The sequence below is a fragment of the Boleophthalmus pectinirostris genome, unplaced genomic scaffold (assembly GCF_026225935.1).
Source record: "Boleophthalmus pectinirostris isolate CB_2022bp ecotype Guang Dong unplaced genomic scaffold, ASM2622593v1 HiC_scaffold_22, whole genome shotgun sequence".
Lineage (NCBI taxonomy): Eukaryota > Metazoa > Chordata > Actinopteri > Gobiiformes > Gobiidae > Boleophthalmus > Boleophthalmus pectinirostris.
Genome location: NW_026571190.1, coordinates 23,166,649 through 23,190,244, shown reverse-complemented (window position 1 = coordinate 23,190,244; position 23,596 = coordinate 23,166,649). Strand labels below are relative to the sequence as shown.

Sequence of the window (23,596 nt, the reverse complement as noted above, 5' to 3'; positions counted from 1 at the left end):
AGTTGCCAAAAATTTGTACATAAGAGTATTGTTACTTCAAAATATTAATACTCAAAAAATACAAAGAAATAGAAATACAAAGTACTGTTCCAAGAAATTGAGTTGTATTAAGTATTTGGGGAAAAACAACTATTGAAGTAACTGCAAAAGTAACTGATTTATAATTTGAAGTGACTTTAATTGGAAGGACAAAACATTAAATAATGCATCTGGTATTTATTTATATTCACATAGTCAGCATAAAGTCGCCTCTGTATCTGATTTTTACTGTCTTAACAGTGAAAAACTGAACTAGTTTGAAGTGGTCCAAAGTTCTTCCTCACTTATGCCGAATATACACGTGCGATATTATTGATCATTTCACTCAGCCCCAGCTCAAACTGTACGATCAAATCGCAGTGTTTAAAAGTTTACAGGTCATGATTCATGTTCTCACACTATACGATCCAACGCTCGGTGCAAAAACCAAGGCGACTGATTTCAAACAGGTCTGATAATCTTGCAACCTATGATTGCTGATTGGAAGCTGGTCGTGACATATTAATCAGTTCTCGCTCCCCATGTATACTACACGAAGCAAGACACACGATTAAGCCAAAAGTTGGCCCGAATTAGCCCCAATTTGTGGGTTGGTATTTTTTAATTATAAAATGATTATAAACATTTAAACATTTGTGGAAAAACACTGTAAGTGTTTTCAAGTGATTAGTCTAATAAAAGTTTATTGGAGTACACTGTAAGACAACATACAATAGAGTACACATACATTAAAGGTTGTCAATTAACTGTGGTTGGTGAAACAGAGCAGAAAATCTAATAATTCCCTTGTTATTTATGTTAAATTAATAAATTAAAAAAAAGAATATATACATAGGACTGGCACATTCTGTTGGACAATTTATTTCGTAAATCATATTAACATTAAAGTCCTTTTAATTACAGTATTTTTCCTTTCATAGTTATAATTTCTCTGAATTTGATTGTAGTCTTAAACTCTGAGAAAATCCACTGCTCTGACCTCAGGAAAATAGCTGAGGTTTTGATTGTGTTGAAAACGACATTTTTTTTATCTGGAAAATGGCAAAAGATGCATTGAACATTATCGTTTTGAAAGGGCTTATTAAGATTGACCACTAGCTTTTAAGTATAGTGTACTCAGACATTTTCAAATGCATTATCAAGTGGATCATTTTAGAATAAGTGAAGTTGAGGGAAAATCACTTGGGACTAAACCACATTTCAAATCGAGCTGCTACACTGGGCAGTACCTGAAGGACTCAAGAAGAGAGTGAGGGGAGAGGAGCTGTAATCAGGGTTTTCTTTTGTGATGTCACCAACTACTGGGAATTGGAGAAGCCACTGAAGGCAGCTCAAACTTAGATTTTGGCATTTTTAGTAAGAAAGTAAAGTTAACTAGATTGCACCGAAATTGCCAAAAAGGGAGTAGAAACAGATAATGCTATTCAAATACCATATACACAGTTTAGAAGCAAAAAAAAAAAAAAGTGTTTAGTTCCACTTTGATATAGTCCACATTCAGTTGGAGGCAGTAGAAATGTCTGTGGGACTTTGAAACATCCCAATTCCCTGAGTAGGTCTTCACTGGCTACAAACACACAAGCCTATTTCCAGCAAATGACAGCTCTGTGAGTTTGCAGTATTGTCTTTTGTGTAGACGAGATTAGAGATGCGTCTTTTTTGCACTTTTTTAAGGCTGTTTCTGGCACCAAGTTAGTCACACAACCTTTTCCCGCTCACCTGGAGGTCAGGAGAAGAGCGTGTGCCCTTTTAGGCTCCTCACTCGGTCACTATTTGGCATTTTCCAAAGATTATGATCCTATTAAATGTGAAAGGAAATCGGCTGTACTGGGATGATGATGTGGCCAAAGTGAAGTGGTTTTGCAAAGGATGTATACAGGCTGATTTTATCTAACACATCTAAAAGTGTTCCCATTCAAGAAAGACTCTTTATCTTGTCATAATAGTCAAAGTAGTGTTTTTGTATCTCAGTGTATGACAGATCAAAACTATGTGACAAAAACATTTGTGCTTTATAGGGTTGTCAAAAGTATCAGAAATCAGATACTAAAACTAGTATCAAATCTAGATACTCATTTGAGCAGGTATTGATACTAAAAAAAAAATCACATTCACATGATCGACATGAACCTGAATAACTTTAGAATGATTGTGTGCTGTATCAGAACAAGTTTAAGACCACATAGGCTAGTACACTATTCACACTTACGTCACAAACTAGGAAGACATTTGGAAAGACGCGATTACAACTTCCCAGGCCCAGTTTTCTTCATCTAAATGTCATTGTAGCATTCTGTTATGTTCGACTAATCAACATTTCCAACCATACCTCAATTTTCATAATTTCACATGCATGCAATTAGAAGAGATGAGGACACCAAATTCAAGATTATTCCAAACACCACATATGTATGCTGTCTTCATTTTACCGCTGATCACATTTAGTTCAGTGGGTTTCATCACTGGTAAGCCCAGTGTCGGTAACACCTGAAGTTGTAATGGTATCTTACCAAACGTCTTCCTGGTTTGTGACGTAAGAGTGAATAGAGCCTATTGTCTAGTGTAATGAATGTCTATTCCTTAGTATTGACATTTTAGTATCATGACAACACAAGTGCTATAAAGATATTTTATGAAAGAAAAAAAGAAAACTGGACAGTTTGGATGTAAATTAATGGATGTGCTTCTAATGTTTCAGAAGATGAAGGGCCCATCCTCCAGAGCAGTTTACCACCATTAAACTCTCTGACACAAGGTGAGACACGCCACATTTCAAACCTGCACAAACCACAAATCAGCTCTCTCCACTCCACCTTCACAATATCATTTGTACTGTTCAGCAGACAAGATAATGTAGATCCAGCCCCTCCTTTTATCATGCTAAACATTATCTGTCCTGGAGAAAAATATGTTGCGTTCAGCCTCGTGTTTTATGAATACTTGAGTGTAGCCTTATATTCTGTGTTTTCATTGCTCTAAAGTCAGGATATAAGAAGCAAAGGTGGGTAGAGTAACAAAAATTGTGCTTGAGTAATGTTACTTCCAAATAATATTACTCAAGTAAAAGTAAAAGTAGTGATCCAGAAAATTACTCAAGTAAGAGTAACTTAGAGAGCAACTGTCATCCCGACATATGACTTATAATTTTAAGTTAATATAATTAAGGGCAAAACAATAAATAATAATAATAGATAAACACAAAATCTGGTATTTTCAAAGTATAGACACAACAATGAGGAAAAAAAACAAGAACAATTGTAACTGTAACTGTAACTGTAGTAACTGTATGAAAAGTAACATAATACATTTGAACTAATTTGAACTTTTATAGATCAATCCTTTGTATTATCAATATTCTTTTAACACAGAACATATTGTTTCATGCAGTGATAACTTGTACTTGTGCTTGTTCAGTGTTTGACTGTAGTTTGAGATGGATGACTGTCTCTATCTTCACAGTAACTGTGGTTTACATTAGAGAAGTCAGCCTATTGAAATGTACGCAAATGGAAAATCACAGGTCACTGCAGATGAACAATGAGAACATTTCAAAATGTTATTCTGAAGATTTGCCAAATTTGAACATCATATATATTTTTTCCAATGAAAAAATGCTTCCAGAAGAGTGGCTGGTGGCTCTTCCACCTCAGAGCAAGAAGGTCCTAGCTTTAATTCCTGGGTGGCTTGGGGCCTTTTTGTGTGGAGTTTGCAGATTCTCTTTGTGCCTGTGCAGGTTTTGTCCTGCATTTAAAAGTACATGCAGTATAGTACTTCATCACTCCTGTCCTTCTCTGGAGATGGCCGGTCTTTGGAGGAAGGTTGTTTTTCTCAGCCTGTGGTTTTTAGCCCAAAATGGTGAAGCTGAACTCAACACAGGTGAATTGGCTTGTGTGGTACAAGAGCTCATGAAACTGTTTAACATAAAACTTTACTTCATTATCTTTGAGGGATGGGTTTGCATGGCTATGAAGATGTGCCTAGAATGTTCCATGGTATGGTCATGAACTTGAGAATCTCCATGAAGCCAAATTACAAGTTAGATTTGAATAAATGCAAAGCAGATTATCTCCGTGGAGACAAATGGCTCCTCTCCCAAAAAGTTACACAGTGCATCTTTAATTAAAAAAAAAATGTATTTGTTTGTTGTACAACTTATTATGCACTTGGGTAAGGAATCCTATAGTTCAGTGAAATGTCAGGTAAAAAAGTCACTGAATTTTTTTACTGACATTTCACATTATAATATAGAATATTAATAATATCTGTAGTTGTGAATTCTAAATTTTTTTGTTCTTTTTGTCAGCTACACTGACCCTCCACAGTTTAGCTGGGCTGTGAGTACCCTGATCAACTCAACCTAAAATTACAACGACTTGAATCAGGTGAGGACCGCCAGAGGACAGACGACACTCCTGTCGTGGTTGACCATATGAACACGTGCCAAGTGTACACAGGGAGCAGAGTGGTGGCAGCAACTGTTCTCAAATTCCCTGATACTGTGAAACAATGTCCTAATGAGGCAGTGCCTTTTTAAAGGAAAACTTACCAGGTGTGAGTACCTGGGAGGAAATGGGGGAGCAGTGTAAGAGGTGAAATGATTTAGTGAAGCACGCCAAATGTCACAATCTGCACAATTTTCACTCAGTGCTCACCAAAACAAAGGAAATTGACCGAACAATTTAATGGTGTTTTATCCTTTAAAAAGGTGTTTAAACCCTGAAAATACTGTGTTCAACCTTCTTAGTGATATATCAAAAATCACAAATTGGGGAAAGTATGCTGTTGTGTTCTTAGACATTTTTGTTCCTATTTTTCAAAAACAAAAACAAAAAGGCTCTATACAGGATGATTCTATGGAAAGGAGCAGGATGGCTCTTGTGAATCTTGGAAATGTAATAAATGGCTTACAGAACATTTACAGATGCAGACTGGGTCATTGTACCTCTTGTCAGGTTCCTGATTCAGTGGCGGAAGACTGTAATAATTCTGAGTGGCAAACTGGGAGCAGTCTAGCAGGTTAAAGGTCACTGTTAGCGGGGGCGTCGCCAGACATGTTAAGTTGGTGGAGCTAAGTTGGGGGGGTGCTAAGTTCTTCAGTGTGGGTACATTTAACATGTGAATTTAGAGGCTTTTATGGATGTGAGTGATCTCTCTGCGGTCGCCAGGAATTGAATGTCCTATGGAAATGGAGCAGAAATCTTCAGAGGAGCTACAAGGGTGCATTGGCCATTCTAGGTGAGACTAGTGCCCCTCATGGGTTTCAGTATTTATGTTAAAGCAGAACTAAGTAATATTTTTACCTCATAAAACATATTTGTAAGTCCCCATGATGGTTAATTATGTATTTTTGGGGTGTATGAAGCGTCCATTGTCTCCCCCTGCTGTCTCTGTGTGAAAAACTAGCCTTGTACTATAACCCAAAGAGAGTTCTCATTTGACGTAATGGCTCTTTTCTTAATAAATGGCAATGTTATATGTTCTTGCACATGATTATACTGCCTAATTTCAATGTTTGTTTGTTTTTTTAAATGCTGACAGTGTATTCTCATAAGAGAGCAGCAAGGGGAGCTCTATCCCTGAAATGTACCTATTTTTGCATTAAGTAAATTTTGTTAATTGTAGTAGTTTAATTTGTACATTTTGATTCTAATTAATTTGCAGTCTAAAAGTTAAAACCTATGTAACTATGTAACTTTCTAGTGGTCTACTTGTCTCGATGGAGATGTTAATACTTTTCCTGGAATATTAAACAGTATGGCATTAAACTGATCCATCCTACATTTACTCAATCATAACATGTTTCCATTGCTCAAGGAATACCTTGAACAATATGTACTCTTACTGTGAGTGGAGTCACCCTTCAACAAACCTGACTCCTAACTTATACACTCAAAAAGCTAAAAAGACAAGTGGTTTCCTCATGTAATAAATTTATGTGCATCCATCTTGCATATAGATTGATAAACACATTGTGGAAACTAAAGAAACATAGACAAAATAACTATAGGCCCTTTTCATGCTGCCTTTTGGCTTGTTCTGATTCTCGCAAAAGTGCAGATCCAATCCTCCCGCTCCATTCATTCTCTGAGGATTCAAATGAGTTCATCAGTATTTAAAAATCATGACGCAGACATCAAGTTATGACTGGAAAATCACAGAACATTGTGTAACTTTTTTGGTGGAGGGTCTGTATCTGTATCACATGCTTTTATCCATGAAGATGTTTTTGCTTTGTCTGGGATGTTTCACAGTATCGCACTGAACCTTTCTATCATCATGGAGACCAAACCAGACAAAGTTACAGGTCAGATCTGTGGAGCAGCAACCCCACTCAAAGTCAGAATGCCTGTTTTTCTAGGTATCCTATAACCATAAAACAACAGGTAATTTATTAAATTTAAGGTAAAGCTGTTTAATGTTATACTGTGGAACATTCCAGGCTGAGGAATGGCATTGATCCATCCATAGAAACAAGCAGGTGACAGACACCCAACCATAAAGTTACATAGTGCACCTTTAACATCAATATTTAATTTTACTTTTCTTTTAGAATTAGCCTCAAGACACAACCTCTGAACATCTAAACGCCACACATTATTATTCAGTAAAAGTCCATCAAATCATGGCTCACGTCCTGTTCCAGAGTGAGGGGTGACTTTGCCTCCCCTCGTCTCCTCCTGTCCTCATTTGGCTCACAGGACAGGTAGACAGTTACAGTCCAAACCACACGTACCTTTTAACCTTGTCTCTAATATGCACTTTAAACACTTTATTTACACAAAACGACAACAATCATTTTCTCCCCATTACCACTCCACAACATTCTGACAGCAAAATCGCCACCTTCTAGCTCATCTATCATTAAAAACCAGATTGACACCCCCCAATAGCTAGCCATAAGAACCTCGCTACACATTTTAGCTTCCTGACACAAATGTTTTATACCAAGCATCTGTGGCCTATTAAGATCCAGGCAATGCGTCTGTTCTAGCTCTTGTTTTGGATGAACGCCGGGGAAATGGACTCATCACGTCGACATGTTGATAATGGGTGCCCTTGAGCGGGTGCCGCATGATGTAGTGTTAAGTGTCTCAAACGTCTTTCACGATGGAGTGCGCTAAAGGAATCGTAAAGCAGCAGAAGAGCAAGAGGGAGTTTGTGTGGCTAATATCGAAACTAGTCCACTTTTATTTGTATAATGCAAATGTAAAATATAGACATTGTTAATTCACATAGATTTTCCATTTCACTGTGAAAAGATAAATTAATTACCTGTCATAACTTTTACAGTTTTTGTGGTGGAAATTTGAATGTATCATTGTTCTTTTTATTGTCCGAGATACTCTGTAAGAAGTGTTAAAAGTCACACTATTCTTTGTCTAGTACCTTTGGACTTGTTATTTACATGTTTGCTTTACATGTCTGTTGTTTAAGTTAAGTTTAAGTTACTGTGTAGAGGTCTGGGAAAATTCTTAAAAGTAACTTAGACTTATTGCTTAAATTACAAAAAAAACCAAAAAACAACAACAATACGAATAGCATGCTTTTTTGCCTATCAAAGATCCTGAAATTTGGGGACCTGGTAAAATTTAAAACATGCCAAATCTTATTTACAACTCAACCCGCTCCCAGATTCACCAGACATTCAAAAACTGTTCTGCACAAATGAATTCAAACACAATGTGAGAGGTGAAATGATTAAGAAGAAAAAACTTTTGTGCCTTCATTAACATTATTATTAGACTGAACAACCATAAATGAAAAAAAATAAATAAATAAATGGCATGATCCATGAGGTTGTAGTCTATGTTTTGTTTTGTTTTGTTTTGTTTTGTTTTGTAGTGCTGCAAAACGACAACATAATCTACTACTACTACAATTTATTTCACATGCTAAGTGTTTGATTGTCCTCACCTGTACTCAGATGCTAATGTAAAGGTGTTACTGTTTCCTCTCTGAGCTAAGAAAGCCAGACTGACCTAAGTACAAACTGTTCTTGAGAAGAGTTTGGATCTCAGAATGTACTTAAGGGTTGTTACCCGACTGGTCCGGGGTTACTGCAGGCAGAAACTCTGTCTGTTAGTAGTGGGATCATTTGTTAATTGCTACACTAGGGTGAGGGCTATGATAGTCAGCTAGTCCACAGTAAATTTTTGATAAATCCACTGTAGTCAGATGATTATTTCTATTGTACACATTTTAAAGAACAAAAAAAAAATTCATATTCTGTCAACTGAACAAAGGTTGGATGAAAATTCAGAATGTGACTCAGTTCACACTTTCATTTCATTTTTGGATCATACCTGGACTGAGGAATTACACAGACAACTTTTTAAATACATTATCAAGGAACATACTGTATGATGAATCAAGGCTTTTTCCACCCTACCCATTTTTGCCTTTGGTGGCATTTTCGGTTTATGGGAATCAAATTAATTTAAATGGAGAATTTGAGAAGAGACAGGCTGGCTGTAACCACAATAGTACAGCAGAACACCACAAAAGCTCTCTGACACTGGAGTTGTAACAAAGAGTAATAAAATATGATAGAAAAAGAATGAGGGCATGCCAACGTAAGTGTGTAAATGTCATATTATATCCAATCCCCAACCAGAATATTCACTTAACCGATATTATAGAACCTAATTCGTAGGTTTATATTCCAGTGTATCTTCTCATGGTTTCTTGTCTTTTCAGTATTTTAACACTCGTCTGTCAGAAAACTGCAGCTCAAACTCCACATCTTTCCATGTTTGTAAATATAACTACGACAGCTGGGTGTGTCTGCTCTCTAAGCTGCCTCTGCTGCTCTTCTCTCTGCACAACTCCTGTCTCTACCAACTGTGAGTACACCTTAATGGGATACTACGGAACTTTTATGGTTTTAGTCTTATTTCAGATACATCTCAGATAATCAAATACAGAGCCTGTATCTGATTTCCCATGTATTTGAGCAAAATCTACCATCTCTTGCTATCTCTGTCTATTAAAAAGTGGAGATCTTGTTTTTTTCTTTGTGTGCTGACCCAACAATACAATATAAACTGTACATGTTACTTCATTCAGTCATTACCCAGGTCCATCAGTAATAGCTGTCATCAGGTTAGTAAAAATACATCAGAAATACATGTGTGAATGTTTAATTTTGTATTCCTGATTCAAGCCACTAGGGGCCAGTGTTTTTAAGGTATAAAAGTTTTTAACGTTCATGTTTTTAACACAAAAAACAGCAATTTTTGATGACATTTTAGGTATCAATATTTTTGCATGAGAATCTATAATTAATTAATATTTGGTAACAATTCATCCATCACTAAAGATGAAAATAGAATTGCCTTTGTTTACATCTCTGTAATTATGGGGCCTATCCACATGAAACTAAATCTGGCACAAAGTTTAACATCTTCTCTGTCTTAAATTTTCAGTTCTGGATAAATTATTATTGAACAAAACGTCTTGTTGTGATTCCTCTGTTTCAGATCTGGCCCCTGACTCTGTATGCCACTGGGATTTTCGCTGTCACTCTCTCTGTTTTTGCAGCTGTCACCGTGCACGTTCAGATGGTTTATGTTGAAAACCAGGCCTGGGGTGAGAATTTGTTCAGGATTTTCACAATACGTTACATTCCCTAGAGTCTAAATTGCTCTGGAGGACAGGTCAGAACTCTATGGTGGAAATTGCTCTTTAACTGTCAGATTGCAGATTTGTTGTCCGGGCTGTTTCATGGTTATTTTTGTCATTCCTGGGCCTGTCCACATGAAACAAGAACTGGGACTAAGCTCAGTATTTGTTCTGTCAGCATAAACAAACCATGAGTAAATTATTATAACTTCAGAAAGAGGTGTCATAATTCAATCCCACAAATGTGATTGGCTTAAAGTCATTTTAACTGACAACATAGTATAAATATGACAAGGTTGTGGAGTCAATCCAAAATAAATAAAGATAAGATCCAACATTTGTGGATTTTGGAATATTTTTGGATATCTTGGAAATTTGTTTCAAAAATAACACATCTACCATAAAATTATAAAGCCATCAGAAATTATGACATAATCGACTCAAGAACTAAAATCAGTCTTATTTAAGGAGAGAAAGGTTCCGTTCAACTGGGTCTGATCCCAAAGTTTTTATCAGTGATAAATGTGCGTGTAGTCTGCAGGGTCCCTGTTGCTGTTAACCACTGTTTACTTGATTTTCTTGAATCTTGAAACATTTATTTTTATCTAAAACAAGAAAATCAAGTAGCCTAGACAGCAGCAGAAAACCGGTTAACAGCTAAACAAGAGGGACAATCAGGTTGCGCACACACTTATCATTGATACAGACTTTGGGATCACACACAGCTGAATGGAAGCTTTCTCTTTTTAAATATCATGGTTCTGAGTTGTGCACTGAGGAGAATATGTTTTTTTCCATCATACTGATCAATCACAATTTTGATTCAGCTTTTATTATCAAATCATAAACTAATAGAAAACTACTTTTAGTTATAATTGGGCATAAAACAAGGGAGACTTTTACATTTGACATCAATTACAGATATGAGGTAGACATTCAATACACATCTCTCACAATTTGGCTCATTTGGTTTGTCATGTTCAATGCTGAAATCCAGAACTAAAATAATTCTCTGATCTGATTCAGGCTGCACCCCTCATGATGCTCATGTGCTGAGCATTAACACATGGTGTCCACTGTGTTTTTAAACTCCATAAGCCTTCAATAGAATAATTTGGATAATTCCAGCCCTACTATCTCTACTGAAGAATCACTATATGACAACACAAGGTGGAACTGTGCATTTTGAGCTTTGGATATGTAGACAGACCAATAATAAAGGCTTTCTAAAACATATGTGATTGAAACAAAATGCAACTCTAATATTTTTGAGGAGATAACATTTTAATTTGACTTAAAGAAGACCTATTCTGCTCGTGTCTGCTATGTAGCTATAATTTATGACACTTCTGTTATCATTTTCACATTTTAATTTGTAATATTCATCTAAAACAACTTAAAACAAACAAGTATGTTAGAAAACTCTCCAGTGGGAGCTGACATCTCTGTAAATGTCATCACAACAAAGAGTCAACACCTCCGATATATACATATATGCAGATCACACTAGCGAGCAGCAGATTTTTTTCATTTGTATCAAAATGACTACACAAGACTTGTGTTTATCACTGGTTAAGAAAATAAAATTGAAGAACAAAGTAATTACAGAGCAGTGGCCATTTGCAGATGGAAGTGAAAATGGAAATTGATCAGTGTTACGACCCAGCTCGTTTGGGTAAGGGAAGTAACAAAAATAAAACCAAGATGTAAAATGGAATAAATTAAATAATGTTTAATTAACAGGAAGGTAAAAGGTAAATTAACAAAACAGACTAAAATATACAGAAAACAACCTAAACTAAGAAACAGAACAACAGAATAGAGTTCTGTGCCACAAAAGGGGTCACGCAGGCTGACAAAAAACGAGTGGTAAAATTAAGGGACACACACTAAACCAAAACACGTTCCCCAAATTAAACCACATAAACCCACAAACAGAATCGAGTGACCAAATCAAAAAAGGCACAAAACAGAACTAAACTAAACTACACACACGAAACCAAAGACTGGCCACCAAGGCCAGCAGCCCCGAACGGGTGCTGGTAATCTCCTTAAATAGGGGACGGTGGCTGCAGGTGAGGTGGGCGTCGACCTGCCCCACCAATCGCGGACCAGGGCCCCTGCTTCAGGAATCAGGAGAATTAGCAAAAATCACACAAACAAATTTGAACTAAGGCCTGGGGCCATAACAATCAGCAATATGGCATCTTGAAAATAAGTCATTAAAGATTGCTGAGCTTTCACATGAAGTATGGAATGTCCATACAGAGAATGAAAAAAACATGTGTTCTTTATTTGCAGATTAAGGTACTGTGGCAACCCAGGTTCAGTTGTGACTGTAGTAAATTTTTTAAACCAGTAAGAGCACAGGCTACGAAGTACAGAGTACAGTTCCTTTAAAAAAAAATAAAAATAAAAGGCATCATATCTTTTCTTCCTCTAAAGTCTGTGACAATACTACATGTTTTTTTGACAAAGGATTAAAAGACCCAACTGATAGTTTGAATGTATAATAAGTAACTTTCTGTGATTGTGTTGTTTTTCACACAGCCAATGTGTTCACCTGAATCTGCTGTTTCATGGTCTTTAATGTCATGGATATGGCCAGACGCAGCACCCTCTACCTCCTCCAGTGAGTGAATGGAAACACTGACATGTCTGTAAAGGGAATTTTCTGTCATATTGGATTTAGAGCACACACTCTAGTGTTTGTCTGTGAGCAGGAACTAGTCACTGAGGCTAGAGTCTTAGGCTAGAGTCCTTTAGTCGTTTAGTCCATTAGTTGATTTTGTTAGTCAACCAATTATTTTATTTGGATTTATATGAACCACAGCAGAATGTAGAAAGTCGTACTGTCTATGGGGTTATAGTCAACTATAAAGAAATTCATGGTCGACTAAAGACATGTTAGGCTGATCTATTATTGATCGATTGTGCTTTGTCCAAGCAAAGGTAAAAAACAGTGTCCAGTCCTAAAAATAAAGCACTCCAAAACATGTGCTGTAAGTGTTGCTACATTTGTTTTAAACTATAATTTGAAAGTGAAAATATTTAAGTGACGCATGCGGCTGTGAGAAGATCAGCTGGAAAAACGGTTAGTCTTTTTAGTGCATGAGCTGTATGCAGAAGAAATAGGTTATTGATATAAAACTGATTATTATCATTGAAAATTACACTATTTTTCCTCATAATCATAAAAAAATTACTCATGTAAGCTTTTAGTGATGTTATTATGCTGTTACCTCTCCCAAAATAATACCTGGAGTTGTGTTTTGTTTCATTCAAACATGTTTGAGTTATCCTGGAATATTAGTCTGTCTGCATCTCCAAAGCTCAAAATGCAGTGTATCACCTTGTGATGTCATTTAATGATAGTTTTAATGTTAACAGCTATTTTAGCCCCAATGGAACTACTTTACTCTTCTTTAAATTGTTGCTTTAACTTTTGAATATTTTAGTTTTACCTTTTGTACAGTTGAAATTGCCATGTCTGCTGGTGCTCCAAGGGGTGAAGTTATTTCAATGAGGCTAAAACCGTAGCTGTAACATTATCCAAATGCATGGCTCAAATAATCAAAATTGTCTTAGTGAAGGTGTTTAGAGTTTAAAAACACAATGGAGCATTTCCTGTATTAACACTTAATGACATCACAAGAAGGGACTGGGTGCTTTCAGTTTAAGAAAAGAACACAGCCTAAATATGCAGTTTGTTTTTGTGTGTTAAACATGTGTGAATGAGACAAAACACACCTCCAGGTATGTTTTTAATGAGGAAACATAACATAGATTAAAAAAAAATAGCACAATATAGGCCCCTTAAACTCCAAAAAATGTTTAGCCTAAGATTCTGATGTTGTCCTGTTTTCAGCCCAGTAAAAACAGCCACTTGCTCCCTGCTCTGGTCGTGTCTCGTGTTGCTTTTGTGGCCCTGTTGATGATGTGTAACATTCCAGACTCCAGACTGTGGGTTCTGTTCAGTCATGATGCTGCTTTCCTCCTCCTGATGGCATTGTTCTCCTTCACCAACGGATACCTGGCAACACTGTGTATGGCCTATGCTCCAAAGTATTAAAGAAGAATCAGTTTTTGGAGCTTTCTACCATGTTATCACATAGTTCCCTCATCAAAAACATGCCTGAAGCAATTTTATGTCATCCATGCATGTTTGAGTAATTTAGCGATCTTTCCTGGGCTCTATTCAAATCCTGCCCAAAGCTCAACCCACAAGCCTACGTCACCCATGCTTCAGTTTTCCATAAATATACAAAATAATGATACACTGCAATGTCACAAACCTGATGCGATGTGCAGTGGTTTCATCAGTGGGATGCACACTGACATGTTGTACAATACAGTACAATGTTTTTGGTGAATACAGTAACAATTAAAGGTGACTTAGCGATCAAAATATTTTAGCATACCCCATACTAGAAGAGAAAACTGATAACATAAGTCTGCAGTATAATGTAATTTAAAAGAAGAGAGCAGATGAAGAAGAGGATGCAGAGGAGAGGGTCAGAGGAGTTTTAACCATGTGTTGTTATTTCTGCAGGCTTGTTCACATTAAAGATGAAAGGACAGTTGGCTCATGAGTTCCTTCCTTATTTTGGGATTAGCTGTTGGATCTGCCTTCTCATTTCTACTGTGTACATTGATATGAAAAACAACAAGAAGAATCAAATGAAACTCAAACAGCAAATGTGATTCAGAAAAGATACAGATGTGAGAAGATAAAATATTATGATTGTAGAAAGAATAAAAATACCTTCATATTTTTGTCCACCATAGGGAAAATGTGTCTTTGGCTCACCATCTCATGAACACACCAAAGTCAAAGTCAAAGTCAAGTTTGTCTTTTATTGTCGCAATATAATATAAAATATAACATAATAGGCAGTTGCTGTCCTATTTTTGAACTAAACTGTTAAATTGATACAATTGCTTTTGGAAGAGCATGTGGCTTAAAACCTGTGTGAATTATTCATCAATACATAAAATGTTTTGTACTTGAACATGAGTGACAATCTGTACGGGCGCAATAACAAGTTATAGCCACTAGATGGCAGCATTAACATTTGCTAAACCTAAAGCCCCTGCAAGGCACTAATTTATTTTCCAGTTCTTCCAAAATAAAACAAATTTAAAAGAGAAAATACAAATTTGAATAGGATTAATTCACAATTATTTTAAAATGACATTTACAGATTAACAGTGTATGTTACTAGAAAAAGGAAATAATATTTTGCCGTTACATTAAGAGAACACTTCATTCTTCTTTATTTTGTCATATATATGGGACACTAGGATTATAATTTCCAATGAAATTTTATTAGGAAGTTTAAATAAAGGCACCATGTGTTTATTTAAGAATAAATAAAATATACAACATTTTAAAATTTGACTAGTTTGGGTCAGCTATAACAAAATCATAGCTACAAAGGATGACATTGCATTTTGATCATGCATTGGTCATTAATAAAAACACAAGATCCACAAAAATAAAATAATAATACACAAAAACACATGTTATGCCCATAGTAGACGGAGCATTAGGAACTATCAAAAAAGATCACAATTAAAATGTATGAGTTTTCTTTTTAAGGTACAGACCTTAACGTTGTTCATTCTTCTTACAAACTGAGAACTTCTGTAAACAATCCCCCATTAACAAGTTGTTTGTGGAACATTAATCAATGTCGAATAAACCAGAAAGTTGTTAAAAATGTGTGTTTGTGTTAATTTGTCATTTTGAGAAGTAGATTGCAGTGGAAACCTAATTAAGATTTCTGTATATTCCAACCAGTTTTCCAAGTACTGTAGGTTCCATAGTAAAAGAAAATTTAATTCTGTCAACTTTTTTGATTAGGATGTTTTGAAGAGTCATTGTGCCAAATTTCACTCTCTTCCATTTATTCTCTTTCAGTTTTCTATAGGCTTACAGTTTCTCTTGTGATTTTGTACGTAATAGGCCTAACCAATTTACTCTTGTGGGCAAACAATAATAAATAGCCTATGAAGTTGTCACATTAACATTTCAACATTGTAAAAATAAAATTGCCTTTTTTCTGAACAAATTTTATTTGGAGCTGCTTTTCATAATGGTGTCAACATATATCCACCACATCCAAAGAGTTGCTGCTCATCATGACTGTCAACACTTTCCACCCTTTGTATTAAGAGGTGAGTCACACAGCCCTAGCTACCTGCGATTAGCTCAATATGCACATACATGATTGATTATGACCTCAAAATAAACTTTTTATTACAACATTTGTTACAATTGTTACATCATTTGTGACAAAACACAGGTACTTTGCAGCAGGGCTCCAAAGTATTGCTCCAAAGGCCCCAACTGTACAACTTTACTGACGTGTTGCTTTCTCACAAATCCATTGCAGTAAATGCTCACAGGGGGCATCATTCCAGCTGGAAAGCACTGGGTTTTTGCAATACATTTCTACACAGTTTTCTTGATTGTTGGGTCCACCAGCATCCGGTTGTCCAGCCTGCCAAAATCTGCATCAAAGCACGATGTGTGTGTATGGAGAGAGATGTTAAATTGTTTTGCAGTAAAACATTCAATTGACAGTTCTTTAGCCACAAGAAAAAACAAAAACAAAGAAAGATTTCTCTTACGCTCCAGTTAGAGGAGTATTATCCACCCATTTGAAAGTCCCCCGGCTGGTATAATCATGCAAACCGATCCAGAAGAGCAGATATGGACTGTCATACATTCCATGGAGATCCCTCTGTTGAACAAGAACTCAGGTAAAATCCATTGGTTTCTCACATACTGGAGGTAACAGACACAGTACCTGTTCCTGCTCATCATTGATCACCACCAGATCAGCGCCATGGTCCTGACAGAACATCCTGCTTCTTTCCCAAGACCTCTTCTCACTGGACAGAAAATAACACCTGCCTCTTCTTTCCCTCCAGCTGGCTGGACATATAGACTTACCTGCAAGAGACGTCACAGCTTTTTCTGGTGCAGTAACACAAATAAAACAAAAGGTTTTGTCTTTATGTGCTCTTACCATTGAGGTTGTTCTGCGGTTGGTCTCTTGTCACAACTTCAATCTGGGAAGTGAGCACTCTATTTTGATTATTGAGTCTGTTTATTTGGTTATGAAGATCATTAATTTGCTTTATGAACTCTTGTTTTTGTTTGTTGAGTTCTTGGTTTTGGCTGTTGAGTCCATTAATCTGGTTACTGAGTTGATTAATTTGGTCTTTAAGTCTATTAATCTGGTTATTAAGTTCATTCTTTTGATTATTAAGTTCATTCATTTTGTTATTGAGTTCATTAATTTGTCTATTAAACTCTTGATTTTGTTTATTGGGCTCTTGTTTTTGTTTATTGAGTTCTTGGATTTGGTTATTTAGCTCACTGATTTGATCATTCAGCCTGCTCTTGTCTCTGGCCAAAGTATTGACTCTCTTTTGTAGACTGTTGCATTGTTGTGTTGTTTTGTAAGTAACCGCCTCACATGGGGGTGAGCTCTGAGTCTCCATTACAGTGGCAGTGTTTTCACAGTTGGCTGAACATAGATAAAATAGAAAAACATTTTAAATTATCATTTTTGAAAAGTGAAATTATAGACTCACCAGTCAATCGCAAAGTGACGTTGAGAGTGGCTTGTATGAGACACAGGAGCCCAAAGCTCAAAAGAAGAATCTTTACCCATTTCCTTTCTGTAATTTCAAAGCAGCTCTTTCAAAATTACACAATCAAAGGGGGAAAAAATCTAGCAAGCCCCTCTAAAGAAATATAAACAATGATGAGAAGAAAAGGTTGAAAATATTGAGTACTGAGGTACAGAATTCTGAATATCTGCATTAAAATGTATTTTGTAACTTATTCTGTTACATGGTCGATCAGAGTACAGTATATTCTGACTACTTGGAATACTATTGAGTTGCATTATATTATAGTGTAAAAACATGAAACAGAATTAAAAACAACTTCCTGTTAGTTTTGTATTTATTTATCACTGATTGGAGAAAGAAAAATTGTGCAAGCACTCATCACTAAAGTTGTGTTTTCTCATTTCTTTACTAAAACCGCAACATATTCCTTTGATTTTAGAAAAGTAACTGTATTCTGAATACTATCAAATTCAAGAATAACTGCATTAGAATGCAGTAACAATTTGAATATGTATTTTTGGTATATGTATTCAGTTACATCCCAACACTGCCAATTAAAATATGAATTTCAAAAAACTAAATGTGGAATTAGACATCAAATGTCTGGCACCAAATATTTTCTTACCAAAGAGTTGTGACTGGCGAATGGGCCTTGGTCTGGGTGGTTCATTAACATAAGTAGACTCCATCTCCATTATCTGCATTGTTACTCTATACATCTACTCAGGCTTTAGTCTGGGTTCTCCCTTTTGTTTTTGTGAGAATGTCTCACACACACATTACAACATGTGTGTGTGTGTGTGTGTGTGTGTGAGGCACATTACCACATGGATACATGCAGTGGTCATAAATGAACAGAGAGTGTTTAAGATATGTGTAAGTATTCTGGTCAAATTTGAGCAAAGGATAAAGTTCATTATGCTTTCTTTGGAAATGTATATCTGACATTCACCCAAAATGTTACTTTCATTTTATTTATTTATTTATTTATTTTTAATTCTTGGCCATTGTAGTAATTATCTCTAACACTTCTCACCCATAGTTTGGTGGTTTGGATATTGGCTCGGATCAAGGTACATTGTGTCCTCGGGTAAGACACCACCCACCTTGTCCAGATGAATGTGGTGTGTGATTAATGAATTAGTGGTAGTCAGGATCCAGAATAATATATTTCATTTAAGTTCATCCAGAAGCTTGAAAAGTATACTTTCTTGACCAAATCACACACCAAAACAGGTAAAACAATCATCATCGTCTTTTTACTACACAACAATATAAACTATAGCGTACTTGGGGTATTTTGGTATGACACAAACATTGTGTCATCTATGTAGCAATTTATGAATTTTCTACAAAAAAAAGGAAGTTTCTCTCAGTTACTGCAGTCAGTAAAGTGTTTAGGGGAAAGGGGAACTGTGGGCAAAAAATACATTTCTTCTCATTTCTGCAGTGTCATTGAAACGTAAATTTGTACACTGAGTTTAATAAAGTCCTCAGTAATAGCAATATTTGTAACAGTAACATTATACCCATATTTATTGACACTTTTGCATATGCTCCATCCTTCAGTGCAGCTGAGGCTTCTCCACAGCAGTTGCTAGGCTTGGTCAAGACCACCTTTGCTGGAGGACTAAACCTATGATGCATGTTTTGGGTTGACGGAGGAAACCAGAGTGCCCATTCAGATATGGGGAGGACATGTAAACCCCTCACAGAAAGGCCTTGGGCCCAGGGATCTAACCCAGAACCTTTTTGCTATGATGTGAGAGTGCTAGCCAAAAATATATCACTTGAAAACACAATACAAAGAAGAACAAACCAGTGTGCTTGTTGTTGAGTTGTGTAACTGTTCTGTTACAAATCCAAAACAATGCATGTTGCAATGCTATATGGAAAACAGTGACCACAAGTTGCATTAGAAACCTAAAAGAAGAAGCTGATTAGTCACAACATTTGACCCAAATATTCTTCACACTTCACACTTCCAGTACAAAACATTCTCAGTGTGGAGCTGAACATGGCACGCAGAAATATCAACATGGAATACGCCAATGTACCCAAGGCGCCATCTACTCCTCCAATCTCCTCCAATGGTGAGACTAACACTGGTGGCTCATTTCTACCATTTATTGATGAGCCCATGAGTTCTAAATCATCTCATTTAGTGTAAACAAATAGGCTAAAATGTCTGTGTGTACTACATTTCCTGTATGTGTCTGTGTAGTACTGGCGATAGAGGGGGTACTGAGCTAGCTGCTGTGAGATTGCATAGAAATGTATAAATATGTACTACAAACAGCTGAATCTAACAAAGATAAAGGAGTCAAAACTTCTTCAACCTATGTCCAGCAAATTGTAAATAGCAGCTTCACCTCTGGGACAGTGCCCAGATTGTGTACAAGTTGTGGTTGAACCACTACTAAAAAACCACAGCTAAAACTTCAAATTACCGACAGAGCTCAAAGCTTCCTTTTTTGCCCAAGATTCTTGAAAAGCATATTTTGGTTCAACTGCAGTTATTTTTAATTGCACATCATATGTTTGATTTATTTAAATCAGTCAATCATTTTAATTAGCTGTTTATAATGAATTTATAATTCTTTTTTTTTAGACTTGACACTTACTTTTGCACAGTGGACCATGCAGCTCTTTTAAATCATCTTGAAGCCAAAAGTGTTGGTGTCAGGGGGTTTACCTTGGACTGGTTCAGGTCCTAATTGTTGGGGGGATCATTCTGTGTTAGAATGGGGTACTCCACCTCCACCTCACTGTGGAGTCCCCCAGGGTTCCATTCTTTCTCCTGTACTGTTATATTCTCATGTTGAGTCAAATTTTCCTAAAGCATGGGATGCCCTACCGTGTTTATGCAGAGGACCAAATTGGCCAAACTGACATACCACAAAATGGCAGCAGCCCCCTGATACCCCTCTTGCAGTGCTTGAGTGAGGTCAAGGCTTGGTTGGCGCATAGTTTTTTAAATCTTAATGAGGGCATGATTGAAATTTTGGTATTTAGCCCCAAACTGACATGGGTCCCTTAAGGAAAAAATTTCTCTCTCAGCCACGAACCTTGGTGTCACTGTAGACTGTGATTTTAAACTTAATAAGCAGGTCACTTCTGTTGTTAAAACCAATTTTTATCACCTTCGCCTTTTCTATCTTTTAACATTTTTACAACAGGCCATGCACACTTTGACTCTACACAGGAATCCATGAAAATGCACTTTATCACTTGGAGTTAGTCCAGAACTCAGCTGCACAGCATGATCACATAACCTCATTTAAGATTTATTATTTGTTTTTAAAGCTTTGAATGAACTGGTCCCACATCTCAGACCTCATCCAGACTTACGCCCCTACATGTACTCTGAGGTCTGAGGGGCAGCTCCACCTCATGGTCCCTAAGATGAGACTTAAAACAAGGGGAAAAGACCTAAGACACTCTCCACAGCCACATCCAAACAGCCCCCACAGTGGAGTGTTTTAAGTCTTGTCTAAGACCCACTTTTATTCTCTGGCTTTAAATACTACAGTTGTGTGGTCCTCTGTGTCTTTTATTTATTTGTATTTATTTATTTATTTATTATTTTTTATTTATTTATCTATGTATTTATTATTTTTTATTTATTTATCTATGTATTTATTATTTTTATTCATTGATGTTCTTATTTTTAATCTCTTGTATCTATCTTTTTCAGCAGAAGTCAGCAGAACATAATTCTGCTGACTTATAGAGTTGAATGTTTTACAAATACACAATGTGCAGCACTTGGTTTATAAAATGTGCTATGCAAATAAGTTGGATTGGATTGGAACTGGAACTAATATGTTTATATGTAAAAAGATTTTCCGTTGTCTTTTCCTAGTTTAGCTTGGAAAGATTTAGGAAAATTTTACAAAAATATGTTTGTGATAAAACACCATTTTGTATTGACAGATAAGAAGTGGCTAACATTGGTTCTTTTGAGTTTTGGACTACTGTGCATCCTTCAAGCTACCCTGAATGTTACACTGCGCATTTTTCTCTGTAAGTTTTACACCTTCTGTCCATTTATGTTATTAAAAATCTATTAAAATTCACTAAAATAATTTTCTTGCTGTAACAGACTCTGATACAAGTATTTTGGATCCAGATGGGATTTGTAACAATTTCACAGTTCAGAAACAAAAGGATTTAGGTAAGAATTACACTAATTATTAATATAGTCATTTATACTTTGTATTTTTATGTTTGTTGAAAATGTATTTGCAGATCAGTATTTGCAAAATGGTTGGGTGTACTTCAATACAAGTTTTTATTACATTTCACTTGATAAGAGAAACTGGCAGGACAGCAGAACCTTCTGTCACGAGAGAGGGAGCGATCTGATTGTGATCAACAGCAAAGATGAGCAGGTATAAAGACATGAATGAGGCAAGAATGAATAACGAAAATCTGTTGAACTCAGAGCCTATAGCCTGGTAGCATGAGAAAAACATTGCACACTGAAATTTAATTAATGCATAAATTAGAAAAAAATTCTGACTAAATATTCATGGGTTTAAATCAATATTTAAATGTTTAGCACTTCACATCACATAACTATTCACTCACATATACACCAGTGAGCCTTTGAACATTCACAATAAAACAAATGTCTTATAAAGATATATAATATAATATTGTTTCTTTAATTTATTCTCATAAAAGGAATTCACAAGGAGGTTTCATCGCTTCATGTGGATCGGACTGAGGAGCATTTCACAGGGACAATGGATGTGGGTGGACAATACATCGCTAGTCACAAGGTTTTCACATGAATATTATTCAGGAATGATAATCTCTAGCTGAGAAAATATAATGAATTAAAATCTGTAACATTTCAGTTACTGGGCTCCTCAAGAACCTAGCGAGGGAAATAAAGACTGTGTCCAAGGGATGCTCTTTGAAATAGAAGATACATGGAGCAGCTTGAACTGTGAAAATAAAACCTACTGGATTTGTGAGAAGAAAATGGCTCTTTAAAGTGAAAGTTTATAATTAACATTGATTGAACTGTAGTTAGTGATGATAGCCACCCACCAAGCCCTTCGCATAGGACTTGTTTCAAGTCCACAGTTTCAACATGAAAATCATAGACTATTCATTATAGAGTTTTATCAAAGAAGAGCAAAGGTTTGATAAAATTGTTAAAAGATTAAACAGCATACACCAGCAACACAGAATAAAGTTGTTGGTTTTTTTGGGTTTTTTTTAAACAACAACATAGTCTCCTTTTATCAGTATTCTGTTCTCACAGGGTGTGTTCTCACTTGTTTGGTCTTCTGCTTTAACCGACAAAGCCGGTTGCTTGTACCAATATACTGTAAGTTAAACTTACTTACTGTACAAAATAAACTTACTAAGTTTATTTTTTTCTGGTCTATAATATACAGAAGTGTAAATGAATGAATGGATGTATTTTAATATGCTGTGTTATGTAAAATTTACATTAAAACTAAAGCTTCTTGGTTTCAAATGTGTAACTGTGTTTTATAAATAGTTCAATAGAACAGGTTCCCTTTTGAGATTAAAGAGGAAACTAGCAGTAAGAATGATGAATGTCTATGACAACACATCTAAGTATGTCCGCAAGAATAAAAGGTCAATAAGAACCAGCTCTAGAAGAGCCACTGAAACCAACACTGAGGATGAAGCTGCAGACTCAGGTCAAAGCAAATCAATTTATATATTTTATTTTTACTATAGTTTTGATGCACAAAACTTTTTCAACAGGAGCAAGAACAGTTCGATTGGTCACAGTCAGTTTCGGACTCCTGTGTATTTTACAGGCTTCTCTCAATGTTGGCCTCCGTCTATGTGAGTACTTGTTTTTGTGTGTTGGAGTAAAACCTTCCATAAATACCCCAGTTCTAGATACTGATTGAAGTCATTTGGGATCTTCCCTAGACCTTGAAAGCTTCAACACAAAAACATCTGAAGAGAAAAATGAGCTCCAGAAACTCTATTCAAGTGAGTACATTTCAGTTATATGTATTTATGTATTTTTATTTGTTTATTGGTGTGTTGGGTGTAACAGAGATACAGATATTTAGTAACTGGATCACAGTTTTTAGTAGTGTAACAGATTACTGTGATATAATGTATTTGTAATTTTTATAGTTGGTGTGATGACATTTGAAACACTGTAAACAACCTTCTTTTTTTTTATTTTACCAAATTTAAATGTCTTTGATAAAACATAACACAGCATATATAATTTATACAAATTTGCATACAATATAATCCAAAAGTTGTAACTAAGTTA

At 35.9% G+C, this 23,596-nt stretch overlaps 2 protein-coding genes across 2 annotated transcripts in view; one reads left to right on the top strand and one right to left on the bottom strand.

Annotated features, from left to right (window-relative positions):
• Positions 1–15,893: 15,893 nt before the first annotated feature.
• LOC110166103 (C-type lectin domain family 4 member M-like) lies at positions 15,894–18,083 on the bottom strand. Its single transcript, XM_020931302.2, has 6 exons — positions 17,936–18,083; positions 17,269–17,355; positions 16,698–17,201; positions 16,476–16,621; positions 16,297–16,409; positions 15,894–16,176 (listed from the first exon to the last, which is right to left on the bottom strand). The coding sequence occupies exons 1-6, from the start codon at positions 18,027–18,029 to the stop codon at positions 16,023–16,025; spliced, it is 1,098 nt and encodes a 365-aa protein (XP_020786961.2). The 5' UTR covers positions 18,030–18,083; the 3' UTR covers positions 15,894–16,022.
• Positions 18,084–19,244: 1,161 nt separating this feature from the next.
• Positions 19,245–23,596, top strand: part of LOC110166284 (C-type lectin domain family 4 member F-like) — a 6,651-nt gene continuing 2,299 nt past the window's right edge. Inside the window, exons 1-8 of the mRNA XM_055158349.1 lie at positions 19,245–19,403; positions 21,247–21,336; positions 21,416–21,487; positions 21,562–21,704; positions 22,000–22,097; positions 22,176–22,997; positions 23,065–23,148; positions 23,239–23,301. Coding sequence (XP_055014324.1) covers positions 22,883–22,997; positions 23,065–23,148; positions 23,239–23,301 — 262 coding nt within the window. The 5' untranslated portion in view covers positions 19,245–19,403; positions 21,247–21,336; positions 21,416–21,487; ... (1 more) ...; positions 22,000–22,097; positions 22,176–22,882. The remainder of the gene's footprint in view (positions 19,404–21,246; positions 21,337–21,415; positions 21,488–21,561; positions 21,705–21,999; positions 22,098–22,175; positions 22,998–23,064; positions 23,149–23,238; positions 23,302–23,596) is intronic.